General features: G+C 45.8%; 2 gene segments (V, D, J or C); both read right to left on the bottom strand.

The window, feature by feature from the left end:
- The window catches only part of LOC122173242 (Ig mu chain C region secreted form-like), a 1,717,225-nt gene that overhangs the window by 1,134,771 nt on the left and 559,951 nt on the right, over positions 1 to 22,503 (bottom strand).
- Positions 6,744 to 10,594, bottom strand: LOC135975402 (T cell receptor delta constant-like). The segment is given in 4 exon segments: positions 6,744 to 6,837; positions 8,406 to 8,474; positions 8,942 to 9,220; positions 10,014 to 10,594. Coding segments are annotated over 3 exon segments (402 nt in total).

Below are 22,503 nucleotides of genomic sequence, written 5' to 3'. Positions count from 1 at the left end.
CATTTTGGTGTGTGTGTGTGTGTGTGTGACTGTATGTGTATAAGCATTGAGGTATTTGTTAATAGTTACAGATTAATAAATGTGGCATCTTTGCCTTGACCCCTGAAACGATCCTGTATAAGTTTGTGGGACAACAGTAATCAATTATTTTTTGTCAGGGTCCAGATTTCTTGGTCCAGGTCCAGTCAAGGTCCAGACTCCAGAGAAAATAATAATAATTAATAAGTAAATAAAAAGATTTCAAGTCCATTCAGAAGTATCCGGCAGTCCGCATTTCGCTTGCAGCCCACCTATTGACTACTCCTGGTCTTGATTTTCTCTCCAAGAGCTGTAGAGTCAGGCAAATCATGGGCTTTAAACAAGAAATTCAGTTCTGTATTTTGCACATGTTTTGTTTTATAAAAGTGAGATGAACTCCAGCCCAGAATCCCCTGCATTTTATATTCCATGACTTGTGGGGCTTGACTGAAGGGGGGGGGGAAATAATAATATTCATGGAATTAACAGCAGCTGGGCTCATTTTCCCATGGGCTGACTACGCTGAATCCTGGTCCCATTCCTTTTTTCTTTTCTTTTCTTTTTCTTTTTGGTCTGTTCAAGATGTAAGCTGCTTGGGACAAGGACGGTCTCTTCCTATGGGTAACGCGGTGATCTTTTTACAGTTGGTAATACTTTATCCCCAAAGTAGCCACATTCCTACAATGGAACTATTCAACCTGAGTAAGGATATTGCAGTCTGGTCCTATATGGTTTTTATTAACAGCACAAAACACAAGTACTAGTATATATTATTTTATATTCTAATACCACCAGATAGATAGATAAACAAGGTAGGTGAGGTCATATCTTTTAATAGACCAATTTCTGTTGGTGAGAAAGACAAACTTTCAAGCTACACCGAGCTCGTCCTCAGCTCTGTTAGCTCAAAAACTTGTCTTGCTCACCAACAGAAGTTGGTCCAATAAAAGATGTTGCCTCACCGACCTTGTCTCCCTAATATCTGGGGACAGACAGGGCTCCAATAACACTGCATACAACCTAGATAGATAGACGGATGCATGAATGCACAGGGCACAGCCAGCATGTCAGAAACACCCAATCCTTGTGCCCTGTTCAAGAAAAACATAAAACAATTTATATTCTCTTTGATCACACACCCAGCCCATGTTGGAAAATGGAGACACCCCCACCCACACACACACCTTGCAAGATCTCCTTTTGCCCCATCATAAAGCACAGATAAGTGCCTTTGGTGGGAGTCCTAACAAACCCTGGTGAGATGCTTGGATTTTGGTGTTCCTTGGGGTTGTGGGGTAGGGGTGTGGGGGAACTGGGGCGCCTCAAGGGGACAGGAAAGAGCTGGTGCCAGGGGGAAAGGAAAAGTTTCTTGGTATTCAGTTCCAGAGAAAGAAAGTGGATGGAAGCAGGTAACCCTGTACTATTGTTAACACAGAGTGGATAGACTCCGCCTGTTTCTATCAGGGTTTTCTAGCATTCAGGCCTTTGGCTTCCTCAGCAGAAACCTGCTCCCCCAACCACAAGTCACGGTTCTTGTCTGAGCTCCCACTGCCTCCTGCACACCGTGTCCCACGCGCAGTAATACTCAGCAGCGTCTTCACGTCTCAGCTCAGTCATATGCAAATACAACACGTTCCAGTCATTGTCTCTGGAGATGGTGAATCGCCCTTTCACAGACTCAGAGTAATATATTGCATCCCCGTCTTTGCTAATTGTGGCAACCCACTGCAGTCCCTTCCCAGGTGCGTGTCTGACCCAGGACAACCAGGTGCCACCAAAGTGGAATCCAGAGGTTTTGCAGGAGATCCAGAAAGAGTCCACGAGCATTTTAATTTCTGCACCGGATGCCACAAATTCATAGTTTGACTGGACTCCTGGATGGAAAAAACAGACATTAAGATTCATAAATAAAAGAACTGCCAACGTCTTTAGCAATTAAATTACCTTTGAAAGCGAATAGAATGGATGCGAAGCTGAGCCAGTGTTTCATCTTTCTGATTCTGGGGAGAGGTCCCAGGGGGTTGGCTGGTAAGTGCACGGACCCGCGGGGCTGTGGTTGTGTCTCCGAGAGCTGCAGGATCAGGGGACTAGTCTGTGCTAAGCAGGAAATGAACTCCAGCCCAGAGTGAGCTGAGTTTCAGAGACTGGTTTTCATGCTGCTTAGCTCTTTGGTGGAATGTACTAAGCACAGATCTAATAACAGGTGTGCACCAAAACTCTGCCCACTTTGGTTTGTGTTGTTAGCCAATTCCACCTCCCTTGTCTACTTAGACTATAAGCTCTTCAGGGCAGGGGCTGTCTCTGACTGTCTGTGCAGCTCCCAACACAATGGGACCCGGATCTCAGTTACTCACTGGGTATGTTCAGTGCCCAGCACCATCAGGCACCGATCTCTCGGTAGGACCATAATAGACATGATAAATAAAGGCATTCTCATTCTGGATTTCTTACTCCGTCTTCCTGGACTGAAAACTCTTTCGGGAGTAGAGGGCCTCATTTGTCTGGGCAGAAAAGCCCTGACTAGAACCAGGAAGAGGGTGGGATTTTAAAAAAAAATGCTTCTTGGATTTAGAAGCACAGTTTCTATTCCGAGTCGATGGGATTTGCACTCCTAAATCCCCAGCGTGCTTCTGAAACTCTTTGGCTCTTGGCAAGCTTCTCCAGCTCCTTTGTGCTAAGGCACTTCACACCTGCCTAGAGCGGGGTGAGGGTTGGGCTTTCGGTTTTGTAGCTAGTTTATTCTCCAAAATACACAGTTTTGAGTCAAGCAAATTTGTTCATGAATATGGGTCAAATTCAGCAAATAGTTTCAGCCAAAATAACGGGGGGGAAACATTTTTTGGCATTTTTGAAACAAAACATTTTGACTTTTTGTTTCAGAATGGTGCTAGGTAGATTTAACTATTTTTAAAAGGTAAAAAGTGAAACTGAACTGAAATGTTTTCTATCAGGTCAAACAAATCGTTGTATTCAACCCAAAATTAAATGTTTTCATTTTGGTGAGAAAAGCTGTCATTTCCACTCAATGCAAAATTAAACTTTTTATTATTTTTGGTAAAAGCACTGAACCAAAAACTCAATTATTTGCCCACCTTCAGTCCCAACTTTGCTGCACCCAGTTTTTTTTTCTAATATCCATGAACCTTTTTATTTTATTAATTTCCTTCCGTTAGTGACACAATTTGCATAACACTCTGAGTTTCATGGACGCTGGTTTAGAGAGCAGAAGCATCATTTTATTCATGGAGCAGAAGGAAAAACTAACACATTTCTTTATATTCATTTTTTGAAATAGTCTCCAAATCCCATTCCCTCACTCCCACCTTTGCCCCACGTCTAGTCCCTGCAGTGTGCAGCCAGACTGGTATGTCCTAAAAGAGAAAGGCCCTGTAGCCTATTCACTCATCCCAGCCAATCTCTCTGACCTGAGATGAAATCAGAACCAACACCCTGAGCTGGGAAAGGTCTTGTATTTCATTCCCCACCCCCGGAGCCAGCCAATCTCCCTGCCTTGGGGCGAGATGACAGCTGGCGCCCCTAGAGAGGAAAGGCCCATATTCCATTCCCTGCCCCCCCGAACCAGTCTCTCCCACAACATGGGGCTGGATGGGAGCTAGCACCTCTGGAGAGAAAAGCCTCTCTGCCATTGATAGGTTCAAATCATTCAATATTGTTAAAAGAAACAACTCTTATTGTGCAACATGTTTTTATTGTGTAAGCAACATGCACCAACACACAAAACATTGCTATCATATAAAAATAGGCAAGGAAAATACATGAATTCAAAAAAATAGATGAGATTTTTAAAAGCCCATCATCTTTCAAAGTCTACTCTTTCAAAAATTCTTGCACAATCAGTATAATTTAGTTGGCAAACATCCTATTCTAGCCTAAGAAACATGGGAGGTTTGCACTAAAGATAGGATTTTTTTCCAAGGGGCAGGGAAAGTTTTGAGGGAATACAAAATAAACTTTAAAATAGAAACTCTCCTCCCGTCTTAATGCTGAAGTCACTATTGTAACTTTACAATTCTTTAAGCAAAATTAGCTTGTTAAAAATCTATTCATAGCAACAATAAATGCAGACTAATTGTCAGTATCAAAAGCAGTGGATATAATTAATATAAACAAAGATGACAGAAATTTTGCTTTAGTTCTCAGGTCCTTCCTCGCTCCTTCTTGCGAACCTAGAACAACAACAATGACATTGTTATTAATTATTATGTTCATTTATTTTATTACAGCAAAACTATCTGGTCTTTTCCACATGGCAAATCCCAATTGCATATTAATCATAGAGGTGCTGAAGTTATAGTGACATCTGTGAGAGTTTCACATGTGAATCAATTACAGAACAAGAGATTCACAGATTCCAAGGCCAGAAGGGAGCATTGTGATCCTCTAGTCTGACCCGTGTCACACAGGCCAGAAAACGGCCCCACAATAATTCCTAGAGTAGATCTTCTAGAAAAGCTTGCAATCTTGGTTTAAAAATTTTCAGTGATGGAGAATCCACCAGGACCCTGGGAAAAGTGGGTATATTGATCCTTTTCTCTGTTTTCTTTATTTCAGTTGTCAGCAATAGGCAGGGACCGTCTCTCATCCTGTGTCTGAGCAGTGCCCAGAATAATGGATCCCTCACCTCAGTTGGCCCTATACTAGGCACTAGTGCAATACTAATAAATATAAACTTCCACACGAGAGACAGGAGATCTCTGATTACACAACCATTCTGAGAAATGTCCTATTATTTCATAGAGACAAGGTGGGTGAGGTAATATCTTCTATTGGACCAACTTCTGTTGGAGAAAGAGACCTGAAGAAGAGCTCTGTGTAGCTTGAAAGCTTGTCTCTTTCACCAGCAGAAGTTGGTCCAACAAAAGATTTTACCTCATCCACCTGGTCTCTCTAATATACTGAAACCAACACGGCTACTACAACCCTGCAAACCACCATTCCTGACTAATGGTACAACTGTGTGCATGCTGTCAACCTACTGTACTTATACAGCCTCCAATAGTTATGGCTTTGAACTTTTATGTATTTCTCCTCCCAAGCCCTCTGTGAGGTAGGGGAATGATGTTATTCCCACTCTACAGATGGACACCCAAGACAGAGAGAGACTAAAGGCAGAACATTCTAGAGAACCTGTGGGAGTTGCTCAAGCCGACACAGAACCAGGGCCGGCACACCCATTAGGCGACCTAGGCAGTTGCCTGTGGCGCTAACATTTGGGGGGCAGCGACCGCGGTGGCAGGATCTTCCGCCGCCTCTGTCGGGGGCGGCATTTCGGGGGCGGGACCTTCCGCTGCCTAGGGCGGCAAAAAAGCTGGTGGCGCTCCTGCACAGAACATGGTAAAGCCGGGAACGGAGCCCAAGCCCCTAACCACAAAACAATTCTTCTCCTCCTACCTCTTCTCTTCCTGCCAGTGTAGGCAGGACTTAGGCTCCATCTACATTGTTACTAGTATGTTAAAAAACCTGCCCTAGGCGCTATTAGCCGACATTGTGATAAAAATGCCAGAGCCCGGTCTGCACCGCAAAGTATCACGTACCTCAAAGACTAATCTTGCAATCATGAGCACATTGAAGACGACGCTCTTTGCAAGCACAATTTCCAAACCCAGCAGGGCAGCGGATAGTGTCTTTGCGTTTTTCTCCTCATTCGGATCTATAAAATATGAAACAATGGTGTAGTTTGCCCATGAAAATTCATATTTGCACAAAGCCAAATATAACCATTAATTATATATATATATATACACACAGAGAGAGAGAGAGAGAGAGAGAGAGAGAGAGACTTGTCAGAATACAATTTTTAATTCAAAAATTTAATATTTTTTTAATATTTTAAAATAATTTAATAATTTTAAATAATTTAGACCGATAACATCAATGGCTTTTTTTCTATTTCTATTTATTTATATTTTTCACAATTTTATGAAATGACTGGGGGTCAGACAATAATTATTCAATGACAGTATATTTTGAGATTCAATAAATTAAAGCTTTATAACCATTAAAACACAGATTGTCAATATTATATGTCAAAATATACCAAGTAAATACCCGTAAGTCAAACTCTAATACATTCTCATGCAGCATTTTTCTTATGGTGCTTCCCTTACTTTGTACATTTCAGTTGCTATCAGTAGAAATAGTTCTGTTGTTGGTTTCTGTGTGTGAGGTGAACTGATGTTTATCAACATTTACTGATAAAAAAATCGAATCCTTCCAAGCCTCTCTCTGTGCTAGAGAGCAGGAGTAAGGAAGTGGAGCTGGCAAGGTGCAGCTCTCTTCTGCAATGCGAAATGCTTAGAGAAGGAGAAGAAGAATGTGATGAATTGTCATTGATGTCAGTGGGCAATGGGCCCATGTGGAAGGAGTTAACAACGTATGGTAGCAATAGACCACAGGGGAGATGTTTGTTTCTCAGTCCGGGGCTGTTGCCGTCAATGGGAGCAGGACTCTCGGAGCCAGACTGCAGGACCCCTGCTCACCATTGCTCAGCACCTCTCCCCATTCACAGCAATGGGTCCACTTGTGTGACCAGCTGCTCGCCAACACCAGTAAAGGTTGGACAACCTGGTCCTACGTTCTTTACCGTTCAATTACCAGACACAGCAAGGGCCAGATTCTCAGCTGACCTTGAAGTCAATAGCTCCCCCCCTCCCCCCCCAGCCCCATCTCACAAGTTGCCTGTTGGCCATAAAGTCTTGCAGCAACATAATCACTCGTTTGGGTACTCACCTTCGAGGCTGGGGGTTGAAATGTTGCACGGCTCGGACACGAGGATTGTTGGAGCAGGAGATGTGAAATCTAAAAGAAAGACAGTAAACCGCTGGGACGTTGCACTCCATATGTTTGATGGAAATAGGCTTAGGAGTGTGAATCTGATGTAACTGGAAAATGCTTTATTCAAAAGGTCTTTTGCAAGTTATCATAACGAAGGTTATAACCTACAGAATATATTCCTCCTATTTGTGTGCATGGATCTTTCTTGTATCTGAAGCTAGAAATAAGAAGTATAGCTCTGAGGTCCTATTGTAATTATGTAAAGTGTGGGCCCTTAACGGTGGTTTAGAATCTTGATGGCTCCAATTCACTAGGACAATTGGTTGTAAATGGTTTATTTATCTGCAAACCTTCCAGTGTATGTGTGGGCCAACCCAGGAAGAATGGAGACTAGCAGTCTTACAGTGACGTGACCATGTCACATGATGCTGGAATCCATCTTAATCCTTGTACTTTTCCATTGATGAGGCAGAGGTGTGTACAAGCACAGACAAAAGATTTCCGCCATGTGCCAAAGATATAAAAGTGGGTGGACCAGGACAAAGGGGGATGCCGGTTATGAGAAAACCCCTGCTTACCACCTGAGATGTCTGCTGGATGTAACAAGAACTGTACCGGGGAAAGGATTGGGCCCAGACTAGGAAGGAGTCTAGTCTGTGAAAGAAGCTTATTGGAATATCTTTGAGGGTGAGATATTACCTGTAATCAGTTTCTTAATGTATTAGGCTTAGACTTGCATATTTTGTTTTATTTTGCTTTGTGACTTACTTTGTTCTGGCTGTTATTACTTGAAACCACTTAAATCCTATTTTTTATACTTAATAAAATCATTTTTGTTTATTAATAAACCCAGAGTAAGTGATTAATACCTGGGGGAAGAAAACAGCTGTGCATCTCTCTCTCTCCCTCCATGTTATAGAGGCGAATAATTTATGAGTTTACCCTGTATAAGCTTTATACAGAGTGAAACAGATTCATTTGGGGTTTGGATCCCATTGGGAACTGGGTGTCCAGGTGCTGGAGATAGGTGACCTGCTGAGCTGTTTTTAGTTAAAGTCTGCAGCTTTGGGGCCATGGCCCAGCCCCTGGGTCTGTGTTACAGCAGGATAACATGTCTGGCTCAACAAGGCAGGGTTCTGGAGTCCCAGGCTGGCAGTGGAAAATGGGCTCAGAGGTAATCTCAGCACATCAGGTTACAGTTCCAAGGCGATCTCTCTGACTGAACCCGTCACAGTAAAACATATGGAATGCAACGTCACATCCTCCTCCTGAACTTACTGCCAGAATCTTGGACACTGTCCATGGTGGAGGCAGTACATGTTAAATCCCTGTTTGTCTCTGGTCACACCCCCTGCCAGTACCTTTAAACTCTAGGATGTCATTCATAGGTGTTCTTGCAAGGTCCGCAGTTCCTGGTCCCCAGGTGCCTGAAAACATGTCGGGGTGTTGTATTACTAACAGAATGCAGATAGCAGTATCTGTTCAAATGAAGGTGTCTTGGCATTTAGCCACCAATCCCATGAGGCAAAGTGCCTCAGTTTCCCCTTCCACACAGCAGTGTAGGTCTGTTAATCACTCATTTGGGTACTAACCTTCGAGGCTGGGGGTTGAAATGTTGCACGGCTCGGGCACAATGATCGTTGGAGCAGGAGATGTGAAATCTAAAAGAAAGACAGCAAACCGCACCCAAAATAAATGATTTATACAGATATCTAATAATCCCACTGAACTATCTGAAATTCAAGAGCATGGAAATTCACCCTGGGCACAGTTCTAGCCTGGTCCATAGTGCTGTGAAGTCAAAGAGAGTCTGCCCTTTTTGGAAGTATATGAGTCCTTGAATAGTGGCACAAAACATTTTCTTAAATAAACATTTTATGTAGGATTTCTTGCAATTTCCTTTGAAACAGCTGGAGACAGAATACTGCACTAGATAAATGAACTAATCCATTCCAACTTCCACTGTGATCCCATATGATAAATAAAAACTGAATTAATCTCAGAGGTGCAGGGCCGGCTTTAGGCCGATTGCAGCAAGCCCCGCCCCCAGGAATCAGGCCCCGCTCTTGCTAAAGCCGGCCCTGCAGAGGTGTATTATCTTATTGAGCTTTAAACCCTGAAAACATACCTGGCGGCTTCTCAGCTGTTTGGTTTTTCTTAATAATTTTGCCGTTATGTTGAACGTAGCAAGACACTAGTTCAGTTGAAGAGAACTCGACAATCTTGACAGCACTGTATTTCCCACTAGATGTGAGGATCGGGTCTGTTGCTTCATATATAATTTCACTGTTAGAATTCATGAATATCTTCAGCTCTTTAGGGTAGAAATCTTTCGCCAGGCAAGCAGCAATGCTCTCATTTTCTGACTCCATAATGGAGATGGAGGGCTTGGAAGGTGTTTGATCTCCTGGAAAGTTAATATTGTGGTTGAAATTTAATTAAATGATTATCATAATGGTCCCTTCTTGCCTTAAAAGCAATGATCTTTGCCGTATGTGGGTACCTAGAGAGTACCTATTTGATAAGTACATGATATAGTCCTCTTTTAATCTAGACTTTGATAAACTGAATAGACTGAGCTCCTTAAGTCTCATTTGAAGCCAGGAATTTAGTAATAATAATAATAGGAACTTAAAAATGGGAGTTGTCGGGGAAAATAGCATGTGATCATTTCATTAGAAGTTGTAGCATAAGGAGAAAGAGTTAATTTTGCCCAAATAACCTTAATTCTGGCATTTGCTAACTTTTGAAAGTTTGTTTCTGCAATTATAAAACTACTTTAGCAACAAGTTTTTGTATGAACTTAATATGAATGTTGAAACCTTTCAATAGAATATTTTTAGAAGATTGCAGTGGAAAAATGAATTAAAATTGCAGAACACCACATGACTATTTTAACTATATTTTTCATGTAATTTCTCTCTGCTAGAAAGAAGGAATGTCAAACTGTCACTGAAAGTCGGACAGAAGCTGGGAATTTATACACACACATTTCAAGAAGGACCTATTGTCTCTGGATCCGAAGTGTGCATTGCTCAAAACCACCACTACCAGCACAGACAATAAGAATCCCTGCATAGTCACAGGGTTATTTTTAATCTCACCTTCGATATGCCTTCAAAAATCTTTACTAAATTACTTTTTCTTAAATTTAAAGTTTTCAAACACTCTTTCCTGAGCATTAAGGTTAAGTCACTTACTTGGTATTAGAGAGACTTTGGTCCCTTTAAAGACAGCCTCGGAGTCCACAGTGCTATACAGCTGTGCAAGAACCTCTCTAGAGAAAATTGAAACAACTGCTAGGGTGTATTTATTTTAGTCTGAGTCTGGGTTAGATTAATTATTCTTCTCCAGTTTCTGCTGTAATCTTGTGCTAAACCAAAAACCTTTTCCATGCAAAAGGTGATTTATATTTTAGCTGCAGAACAAGAAAATTAGCTCAAAGAGGCATGATTTTTGTTGTCTCTTCAAGCCTTTATAATTAAAATATGGAATCCTTGGTCCTGCAAAGACTTACAAACATGCTCAACTTCCTCCACCCTGAGGCAGATTCTCAGTTGGTGTAAAGGGTCCTGGCACCTTTGAAGCCAATATGAAGATTTACACCAGCTGAGGATCTGTCCCGCTGGATAGCCCTATTAACATTTCAGTGGGTCTGTTCCAATGTGTAAACTGAAACACGTGCTCAGTTTCTGTAGGATCAGGGCCTTACAGAAGAATTTTGATGCTTGACTCCCAACATTTCCTGCTTTCAGAAACAAATTCCGTTCCTCAAAGCCAAGATCTGCCAGTGGGTTGAGGAGGATTGATTAGGGGTCCCAAAGAACAGCAACATGCCATATGTGGGACCATGTAGTAAGGTGACCCTCCGTTCTGAAAATAATAAAAATAGTTATGGATGTTTTCCTTCTTTAATTTAACTAATGAGGATAAAACGCTGTATAGATAATTATGCATGTGCACTCGACAGCATATAAAGAAATGTGCAAAGGTAAAAGAACAATTTAAAATATTATCATTAAACCAACGCAATAACATATGCATAATCTCTCCCTTTTCCTTCACAAAAAAATGAAAAACAAGGGATTTAAAAGAGTCAATCATAATTAAGATTTTTTTTTTCAAAAACATTGACAAACATTTCCTGGCCCTTTTTTCTGTCTTTTCATGTAACTTCCTCTGAAAATGGCAAAAAACACCAAGGGCTAGACGTTTGCCTGAGAAAAAATGTGCTTGTTATGTTCAAGGTTTTTGTGCAGGACTCTATGGTGTCTGTATCACTGTGTGTGTGTGTATATCCCAGTCACCGTGCTAAACCTCTTTACATAAACTGTCCCTGTAGCTCCGAGGGGATTCAACACTTCTCAGAATTGTAGTCCAGAGAAATGAGCTGTTACTTGGAGCTGCCCATGTGGGTGAATGCTTCCTTGGAAGTGCAGCAAACCTCGCTCTGAAATGCTTCGCTGGTCAACTTTCCATCTTCTTCTTCTTCTATCAGAAGAATCCCTTTGTTTCTGGCAGCATAGCATGGTTTGCACTGCTAATGCACTTGTAGTCTGGTAGGCAGATCTCTATTATACAAAGACAATTCACCTAATGCATAAGATTCCACAAAGAAAACAATTGTTTCAATCCGGATAAGGGTAGTCAAGTCTGATATCTCACACTGCTACCTCACAGGGATCTTCTGTCTTCCTCCAACAGTGTAACACAAATCCTTAATTGCAGTCCCAGCAACATTACCCTGAACCTACCAGGTTAATGTTTCAAGAGGAAGTATGAAGTGGTGAAATTGAACCCAATCTCACTATAATGCTGTTACCGTATTTCTATAACATTTGTTAATACAACTCCATGCTGGTTGCAAATCTTTCCTCTACCCACCCTCTGTTTGTTAGCTTGTCTGTCTAGTTCTACATTGTGTGTTCCCTGGGGCACGGATCCTCCTCCTTCTCTCTTTGGAAAGAGTCTAGAATCCCACTTCTCATACTTTCAGACCTAGCGTACAGCATATCTAAGGGGGAGGGAGTTACTTGGCATAAGAAGACTTTGTGGTTTTAAACAGTGCAATTGAATCGCTGGCACAGGGGGAAAGCTGCTTTGTGCAAAGGAAGCATGCAGTCAAGATGGGACAGAAAAACTTATTAGCCAAAGTTGTGGTAAAGGTGGTCTAAAGGTAGGCAGTGGTGTGTGAGAAAAAGCTGTGCAATGCCTCGTCCCCTCTGACCAAATGAACAAGTCTAGATCAACACGCTGCAAAGATGATTCTCTACTTCCGAATATTTAATTTCTCTTACTTTTTTTTAATGGCAATGGCAATTAGGCAGCTAACTCACGTAGGTTTCTAATGGAGTTTACAAAGGCACCTATCTCCCTCTTTAGACACCTAAATACCTTTAAAACTCCGTTTCCAGGCTTCTATCTGCCTCTATAGGCACTTAAATATCTCAGACTCTCCTCACACCACAAGTGAAGGACTTTGTAGGACAGGGGTCGGCAACCTACGGCACGTGTGCCAAAGATGGCACGCGAGCCGATTTTTAATGGCACGCCGAGGTCCCGGCCGCCGGCCCCGCTCAGCCCGCTGCCGGCCTGGGTGAAGGGAACCCCAGGCCAGAAGGGAGCCCGGCCTGGGTGAAGGGAACCCCAGGCCGGAAGGGAACCCAGCCTGGGTGAAGGGAACCCCAGGCCGGTAGTGGGCTGAGCAGAGCCAGGAGCAGAGACCCCGGCTGGCAAGAGCCAGTGGCTGGAACCCCAGACCGGCAACAGGCTGAGCATACTTAAGAACTGCATAGGGGAAACTGAGGAAAACATTAAGAACAGTCCCACTTCGTCACACACAGTAATACAGGGCAGTGTCCTGGAGTTCCAGGTCGCTCATTTGCAGATACAGCAGGTTGTTGGGATTGTCCCTGGAGATGGTGAATCGGCCTTGGATCGAGCTGGCGTAATGTACAGTACTGCCGGCCCAGTAGCTTATACAAGGCTGGGGGGAGGGATAGCTCAGTGGTTTGAGCATTGGCCTGCTAAACCCATTGTGAGTTCAATCCTTGAGGGGGTCACGAGGGATCGGGGGCAAAAATCAGTACTTGGTCCTGCTAGTGAAGGCAGGGGGCTGGACTCAATGACTTTTCAGGGTCCCTTCCAGTTCTAGGAGATAGGTATATCTCCACATATTTATTTAGATCCACTCCAGGCCCTTGCCAGGAACCTGACAGACCCAGCTTATCCAGTAGTCTCCAAAGATGACTTTTTCACTCCCCCTCCAGACCCCACCAGCTGGAGCTGGGGCCGGCCACCTGTAAATAAAGGCACTTTAAAGCATATTGATGTTATATTCAGCAACTCAATATTCTTCAGGGCACTCAGGGGAGAACATACCTTCCAGAGCTGCTACAATGAGAACGAAATGGAGACAAAGTCTCATTTTTCCTGGTTTTGGAGGGGAAACTTATCAGGTGGGTTTGGCTGGTAACTGCATAGACACCAGAGGGCTGCGGATTGTCTCTGGCTGCAGCCTGGGCAGAGAGGGACAGATTTAAACAGGAAACTCTCACCCCTATTTGCATATCCCCCACTTATAGGAGACACAAACCCTTTCCCTGAATGCTTGGAGTTATTTGGCCAGTGGCTCTAAGGGAGGGAGTCGGACTGGTGCGAACTCTGTGTCTGGGCAGCGCCCAGCGAGTGCGGGGCCATCTGACCATACAGGTTCACCAAGAGCTCCCTTGAATCCCCTCCCATCCATCCAGGTGTAAGGGCTGAGCTACCGTCTGGTGAAGGGAATGGAAAGACCCACCTCTGGCGTTAGGGGACTGTGGGTCAGGCCCTTAGAGAGAAGTGAAAAGGGAAGAATCGGGGGGAAAATCTGTTTTTCTGTTGAGTCTAGAGGTGTTTGGAGCCTGATGTACCCTTTGAAGTGTGTGTTAGATCAACACTGGCATCTTATTGTTTTTCACAGGGATTTGAGAGCAATTCTACCCATCCCCCAACAAACAACAAAAGCATTTGCACAGTCATCACTTTTAGGCAGCTTTGGAAGCCCAAGTTCTGATTCTCACACTGAACAATTGGTCCCCCAAATATTTCTCTTGTGCAGTCTGCAGTTTTACTTCAGTGTCTGATGAGCGCCAGTGTAAGCATGTGATAGTTAAGTTGTTGCAGTTTTTATGGACACGTGATCGTATATGAATACAGAGATCTCAAACCTGACGAGAGGGTTTTTTCGCTCTGGTTGTAGATCCCGTTCCTGTGCCCAGGGCTGGATGGTTTGTGGAAGTGCTGCCCCCACGCGGCGTATGGCAGAAAGAAGATTCTGCAGTTTGAGTTTTTGTATTAGCAGTATCGGGATTCCCCTCACTGTGTCTCTCGCACAGTAATACCGGGCGGTGTCCTCGGGCTTCAGGCCGGTCATTTGCAGGTACAGCTCACTCTTGGAATCATCCCTGGAGATGGTGAATCGCCCTTTTACTGAGTCACTGTAGTATATGCTAGAACCGTGAATCCGGGCGATCCACTCCAGTCCCTTCCCGGGAGCCTGACGGACCCAGTGCATCCAGTAGCTGCTGAAGGTGAACCCGGAGGCTTTGCAGGAGAGGCGGAGAGAGTCTCCGGGCTTTTTCACATCCCCTCCAGACTCCACCAGCTGCACCTGGGACCGGACACCTGGGGATAAAGATGAATGAAGGGGAACATGAGTATGTAGGGAAACAGAATAACAATCCCCTGACTATCCAACACACGGGAAGGGAGAAAATACCTTCAAACGCTGCTGCAATGAGAACGAGATACAACCAAAGTCTCATTGTCCCTTTGTTTGGAGAGGAGAGTTTTCAGGAGGGTTGTCTGGTGACTGCCCAGAGACAGAGGCTGCAGATTGTCTGTCCGGGTGCAGCCGTGGAAGTGAGAGAGACAGCTTTAAACAGGAAACTCTCACCGCTATTTGCATATCTCCCTTCTTATAAGAGACTCCAATTATTTCCTAGAGTTGTGTGTGGCTGAGAGAAGGGCCAGACTCTATCTCCGGGGTACCCCCCTCTCCCTGTCGGTGTATCTGTATCTGAAGAGATTGGATTTTTTGCCCACAAAAGCTTAGCCCGAATAAATCTGTTAGTCTTTAATGTGTCACCAGACTCCTGGTTGTTTTTGTGGATACAGACTTACACGGCTACCCCCCGATACAGAAGGATTAGGCTCTATCTTATTCAGTGGGAATCGTGTTCTGTGTCTTTCCTGCCCCCATCTCTCTCCAATCCACGTCTGCTTCTCCCAGTGCCTCAGTCTCTCTCTGAGCAGTTCCAATGACCCCATCTTAGGACCCTTAGTCACGTGACTGTCCCCACTGACCTGAGTGCCCGCGCTGGGCTGAGAGGCCCCTGGGCAATTGCCCCCTTTGCCCCTGCCTGTCAGGGGGCCTGGCAGAGACCACTCAGCTCCTAGCGCAGGTCTGGGAGTTTCAAAGGGGCCTCGTGGCTAAGGGAACCCACCTCACATCTGCAATCACAGTCCAGAATTTCTGCTGCTGTCCGAGGGGGAGGTAAAGATCTAGCTATTTAACTTAGTAACCGGGGACCAGCTGCTCTTAATTACAGGAAACTCCCAAAGGTTGGCGCTGAGGACAGTGGGCTAGTAAGGGTACCGGGAGGAAGTCTGTTAGGGCTTATTGGGATCGTGCAGAGAGAAGCTACAGCCCCATAAGGGAGGTGTCAGGGTTCATTAGGGTCAGAGAGCGCAGGGCTGGTGGCCTTGTCTGCTGACTGCTCGCCTGGGGACCCTCATTCCCCTTTCGATAGATCTGCTCTCGGACTGATGCGCCCCAGCCATGCCATGCAGGAACAGAGCGCTGTACACGCAGTGAACATATGGAATCTGCGCTTTCAAAACGATATCAGAAACACGGAAGGGGATGTCTGGGGGCGGGGGGAGCAGGAAGACGAGGACTCTCGGCTTTTTTTTTTCTGTGAACCGGACACCAACAAACACCTTTCCAATATCAGTTCTTGCCTGTCACTGTAAGTGTGGGGAGGTGAGAGCGCAGAAAGCCTGGCAGAGCGGGGCAGGTTCCTTTCCGTGCTGTCAAACCGGGACAGCAATTACAGACATTTCCCTGACTGCGAAGAGGAGAGTCGTGCCCACTTCAGGGGAGTCAGGGCTGGGCCTGTAGACCGAGCATACGCCATCTAGCAAGTTGCCGAGGCAACAGCCAAGGCCCAGAGTCTGTTAAACCCTCGAGAAGTTCAAATCTTTTCCCATCCTTTTTTCTCCAGTAACGAGTCTCGCTCCTACTCTTGGCTCCTCAGACCAAGACGTGAGATCATGAGAACTGAAGAACGGCCAGACTGGGTCCGACCAATGGTCCGTCTAGCCCAGTGACAAGGGAATCACCAACTCATCCCCTGGGAAGGAGCTTTGTCTGGTATAAGGAGGGGGATACGCAAATAACGGTGAGCGTTTCCTGTTTAAATCTCTCTCTGCAGGGCTGCACCCGGAGAGAATCCGCAGCCCTCTGTGTCTGTGCAGTTACCAGCCAGTCCACCAGAGACCTTTCCCCTCCCACACCAGGGATAATGAGTCTTTGGCTCCATTTAGCTTTCGTTGCAGCCGCTTTGGAAGGTATTTTCTCCCCTGTGTGGATAAGCGAGTCAGCGGAATGGTGTGTGGTTGGCAATTCACACTGACATGATTTTAACACGCGTTTATTCCCAGGTGTCCTGTCACAAGTCCAGCTGCTGGAGTCTGGAGGGGATGTGAAAAAGCCTGGAGACTCCTTCAGACTGACCTGTACCACCTCAGGGTTCAACATAGACAGCCACTGAATTAATTGGATCTGTCAGGGCGGCTCCCGGGCAGGGGCTGCGGTGGGTATCAGCAATTAGTGGAGCAACCACCTACTACGGAAATTCAGTGAAAGGGCGATTCACACACACACTCCAGCTCACCCTTCCCTGCACGCTGCGCTAGGACACATGTCTGTGTGTGTTTGTGAGTCTGTGTAGAGGTGGGAGATGGAGAGAGAGAGAACAGTTAGATCGGTGGTTTGCGGAGACCAGTGCCCATCATGCTGACTAATATTATCTCTTTGTTCCTTGTGATCTCCCATCTGTTATCTCCTGTTTTTTACCTAGATAATAAAGTCTTTGGCGGGGCAGGGATCCAATATTAACTAGACTATTAAATGCTATGGAACCTTTTACACTCTGAGCCTAGAGGCTTTAATTCTTTCCAGAATAAAAGACACGGCTGTGAAGGGGACGATGATCTAGTTCTAAATGTATAGATGGCGCCTCATCGTATGAAAGACTCGGATTTTCAAAGGAACCTAAGGGAGTTAGGCACCCAAATCCCATTGGACGAATAGCTCCCATGTGTTTACTAGAGTGTTTAACTGTTTGAATAAAAGGTTCAGATTGTCAGCTGGCATACATAGGGGTAGCTGCTATATTGAATCCAGTGGATCTGTGACCATTGATTCCAGTTGTGGATCTGCTCTCACCGTGTAGGTCCTTCTTAAGGCCACAACAACCGAAGCCGTGTGAAATCAGAGGCGAGAGTTTCATTGGTTCCAAAGGGCTGTAGACCATTCCCATCACCCATTTCGGTTCTCTGAGGTGACAGCCCCTGTCCAATGAGTCTGAGGTGATAATGGCCAGGGTAGTGAACGTTCGCTTATACCAGGGGAGAGTGGCTCTTATAACAGGAATCCCAGCTGAGCAGGGTTTATGGGGAATCCGATGGTCTCTGCACTGCAGGCCCCAGTGTGGCTACGTGCTACAAGGGGTGATATTGTCAGGGAACTATAACAGTACCCCCATACCCCGACACACACACACACAAACTGAGCCAGCGTCCTGCCTGTGCCACAGGCTGTATGATTTGTGGAACTACTGCCCTCACGCGGCACACGGGAGAATCTGCAGCCTGGGTTTTTGAGTTAGCAGCAATAGGTCTCGTTCCACTGTGCCTTGTCTTGCACAGGAATAGCGGGCAGTGTCCTCGGGCTTCAGGCCGGTCATTTGCAGATACAACTTACTCTTGGAATTGTCCCTGGAGATGGTGAATTGCCCTTTGACTGAGTCTGAGTAATAACTTTTGCTTCCGTCACTGTAAATGAGGGACACCCACAGTGCATCTGGTAGCTGCTGAAGGTGAACCGGGAGGGTTTGCAGGAGAGGCGGAGAGAGTCTCCGGGCTTTTTCACATCCCCTCCGGACTCCACCAACTGCACCTGCGACCAGACACCTGCAAATAAAGATACACTTTGACATCATAAGAGCTTTAACAAACCTTCTGCCTCCGAAATGTGTTTACAGAGAGAAAATACCTTCCAAAGCTGCTGCAAGAAAAACTAAATGGAGCCAATTTTCCCATTTTCCCTGGTCTTTGAGGGGGAAAGTTCTTAGAGAGACGCACGGTAGCTGGACAGACACAAGGAGCTTTGGAATGTCTCTCTGGGTGCAGCCTGGGCAGAGAGAGAGAGGATTTAAACAGGAAACTGAGACCCGTATTTGCATATCCCTCTCCTTTCTAAGAAGCATAAACTCCTTCCCTGGGTGAGTTTACTATCGGAGTCAAGAGAAGGAGCAAAACCAGTCACTAAAGAAATAAGGACTGGAAGAGATTTGAATCCCTGTAGGGTTTGGTAGGCGCTCAGCTTTAGTATTGCCCCAGCGGCGTTCAGAAAGCTTGCCTGGTGCTGGCTGTCTCTACATGTGTCACCCTGGTATCCCTTTTATCTTCCCGTCTCCCACCATTGTGGTCAGAGTGGTTGGAATTCCTGCCAGGGTTGGTTCCTACGGACAGGATTGAGCCCTGCTCTGACATTCCTCCTGCCTTTCCACCTCACCACATTATGAACAAGGCAAGAATTGATATTTGAAAGGTGGTTCCTGTTACCTATTTCCCAAGGGGGATAATAATAAAGAAAATAACAACCAAAAAAATTGACAGACCGCTCCCTGCTCCCATCCTGAAATCCCCTTATATTTATGTTATGTTGTTTTTTAAAAGCCTATATTTACTATTATTTATTGTGTGTGTAATATTCCATTATTGCATACCAAGGAACAGAAACAAGCAACAAAAATTAGGGGTATGGAACAGGTTCCATGTGAGGACAGATTAACAAGAGTGGGACTTTTCAGCTTGGAAAAGAGACAACTAAGGGGGATATGAGAGAGCTCTATAAACTCATGACTGGTGTGGAGAAAGTAAGTAAGGAAGTGTTATTTACTCCTCAGAACACAAGAACTAGGGGTCACCAAATTAAATTAATAGGTAGCATGTTTAAAACAAACAAAAGGAAGTATTTCTTCCCACAACACACAGTCAGCCTCTGGAACCCTTTTCCAGAGGATGTTGTGAAGGTCAAAAGTATGACAGGGTTCAAAAAATAACTAGGTAAGTTCATGGAGGATGGGTCCATCAATGGCTATTAGCCAGGTGTCCGTAGCCTCTGTTTGCCAGAAGCTGGAACTGAGTGACAGAGGATGAATCACTTGATTGCCTGATCTGTTCATTCCCTTTGGGGCACCAGACATTGACCACTGTCAGAAGACAGGACACTGGGCTAGATGGACCTTTGGTCTGACCCAGTCTGGCCGTTTTTATGGTGCATGAGCTGGGAACAGAGGGACTCAGAAGGAAAATTGGAAGTCCATAGAGCAGCAGCACCAGATAATAACTCCAGCCCTCTCCTCTCTAGACTTTGACTCCAGTGACCTTTAACCCTTCACCAACAATGGGGCTGTGCTAGTACCCGGGCAGCGCAGCGGCCTGTCCCTGAGCGATTCCGCCCCATCCCAGAATCCCTAGGCACGCGACTCTCCCCTGTGCCAGCACTGGGCTGATTCAGGTAAGTAAGGGCTGAGGTGTGGGGTCCCTTATCTCTATGGTTACGGCATTAAATTGTGGAGACATATTGCGGGCTGGCTCCTTAGCTCCACCTTACAAAGCAGAGATCCTGGGCTGTGAACCTGAGATCTGAGGTGGGTGAATAAATCCATGATGCCCCTTAAAAAAATCCCAGCCCTGCCCCATATTTCGGGTTGGAGCTGAGTAGAGTTTATACAGGATCTGAATAATCCCTGCTCCGCCGGCCCATCTGGATTTTGTGCAGCTACGGGGGCCATAGCCAGTGAATTACAGGGTTCAAACCTGATGGCAGGCTCTTATTCACCCTGGTGCCCGTCTCATTGTCCTGCCCCGTGGCGTGTTGTTTGTGGATTTGCTGCCCCCACGCGTCGCACCGGAGAATGAGATTCTGCAGCTTGGGCTTTTGTATTAACACTAATTGATCTCCTTTCACTGTGTCTCTCGCACAATGATACCGGGCGGTGTCCTCGGGTCTCAGGCCGGCCGTTAGCAAGTACAGCAGGTTGCTGGAGGTGTCTTTGGAGATGGTGAAGGGACCCCGGACTGAAGCAGGGAAATACGTGCTGCCCCCTCCGCTAATTCCGGAGACCCACTCCAGCCCCTTCCCAGGAGCCTGACGGACCCAGTCCATCCAGTGGCTGCTGAAGGTGAACCCGGAGGCTTTGCAGGAGAGGCAGAGAGAGTCTCTGGGCTTTTATACATCCCCTCCGGACTCCACTAGCTGCACCTGGGACCGGACACCTGAAAATCAAGGCACGTTAAGAATCAGGAGATTGTGGCCCAGAAGCAATCTCAGGAACCTTCGCTGTTCTGGGGGAGAAAATCGCCCCTGAGCCCTGCGAGAGTGAGGAAGAGATGGAGACAAAGTCACATTTCTCTGTCTGGGTCGGGGGTTCTCCAGGGATTAACTCTTTCACTGCCCGGCCCAAAAAGGCTCTGGCTTCTCAGTGCGAGAGCTGCAGGGTCGGGGGAAGGGCAGGGTGTAAGTAGGGAGCTAAGTAACCCTATCTGCATATCCTGCTGTCAGTAAGAGTCAGATAAACCCAGACTTGAAATCCCAAAATCAGAGCTCAGACATGAGAGTGACACTTCCAGAGAGTCTGGCAAAGGCTGTGTGACTGTGTCCTTAATACGCTGTCTGACCCTCGATCCGAGAGTCAACGTTGTGCTTAACAGAGAACTGTTGGTACCCAGGTTCCATGGAAAGTGAACGGGATTTCGGCACCAACCTGTATTAATGCTTTGGAAACTCTCCCTGGCCTTCACTATAGCAGAGATACCTGGTGAGCCACCTTTTGGTCTAGTTCAGCCCCTAGTTCTAAGCCAGGGAACAGCTCGTAATGTGACCTTGACTTTCTATGTACCTGGGCTGGGTGGAGAGGAACAAAGTTCAGCCTGTGAAATGTTGGTGACTTGTTCCTGTGGAGTTTCACCAGCAGGTTATTTATGTTGTGACTCTGGTCACCGGACAAACTGGGTTTCTCCCCCTGTTTTATGTATTAGCTGAAGTCGACTCTAGAAATGGGAGATGAAAATTACCCCTGTTCTGAAAGCGTAGGAGGCGCTGAGCATCAGAACAGACCACATCCTATCTGCTTCGCAGAGGTTAACAATGGACTACGTGGAGTAGAGCAGGGGAGTACCTGGATTGTTCATCTCTAAACATCTGCATGGGACTGAGAATTTCCTCTGGGTGAACTCTGCCTTGTGCTTGGAGGTGATGTGTAACTGAGGCAGCCGAGTGCACGTCTAAAGGGGGATCTCTGTAAAGATTTATGTTGTTATGAATTGGTTCTATGAGGCTGAATCTGGGCCACAGGGACAGAGAAGGGAAGACGTTAGGGGAAATGCGGTAAAAACAGAGAAGCTGGCTCCTGCAAAGATGACAGGACCGGGCCTGTGAACTATTAAAAGGGCGCTTTGTGGTTAGGTGGGGCTCACTAGGGGCTCAGGCTCTGGGCACTGGGATGAATTTCACCCACAGAGATTTATCAATGGGCTGAGAGGGAAGAGATTTACCCGGCTCAGCACGGTGCAGGCACAGAGCCAGAGTGAGGTGTTGGCTGTTTGCTCTCAGTCAATGTGTCCTTGAGCCATTGACCCAGACTTTGTCCCCCCCTGAACAGAAGGCCTGGGCTCTGTTCCTAGCTCATCATAGTCGGGCTCTAGGATCTACAACAGGCAGCGGTAAAAAGACTCCTTGTTTATTCCCCAGCCATGGGATGGAAGAATAATCTAGTTGCTATAGCGTGAGTCTAGGTATGGATATTTCTAGGGTCTTTCCTTTCACCTCTGAGCAGAATGATAGACAAATCGGTGCAGGGCCCTGGGAGTCAGGACTCCTGGGTTCCATTCTCAGTCTTGGTGTCTCATTCACTGGGTGACTTTAGGTGATACATGCCAATTTAGTGACTGTTTGGAAATTTGAATTGAAATTGAAACACAAATACACACTTTAAAAGCATATAGAGTGTCAAAGAATTGCTGCTGAAGGATGAAGCAGCGCGGTAGAGCTGCCGCGGAAGTGCTGCCGATCGCAGCTTTATCTTTTTTTCCCCCACGCTTGGGGTGGCAAAAAAGCTGGACCCGGCCCTGAATCCTGTCCATGTTACAGTGTCCGCTTCCGTTTCTTTCTCTGCCACAGACTCCCTGTGCGTCCCTGAGCAAGTCACTTAGTCTGGCTGGTCCTCATTCCCTCCTCTGTCAAATGGGAATAACACCATCCCCGCCTCACAGGAATGTGGTGAGGAGAAATACATTGATAAGAGTGTGCGGCTCAGATACTGCGGTGATGGGAGCCATAAAATTACCTAAGATAGA

Source organism: Chrysemys picta, chromosome 13 (assembly GCF_011386835.1).
Source record: "Chrysemys picta bellii isolate R12L10 chromosome 13, ASM1138683v2, whole genome shotgun sequence".
In the NCBI taxonomy this organism is placed as follows: domain Eukaryota; kingdom Metazoa; phylum Chordata; order Testudines; family Emydidae; genus Chrysemys; species Chrysemys picta.
The sequence above is the reverse complement of the archived record's forward strand: the minus strand, read 5'-3'. Positions and strand labels throughout refer to the sequence as shown.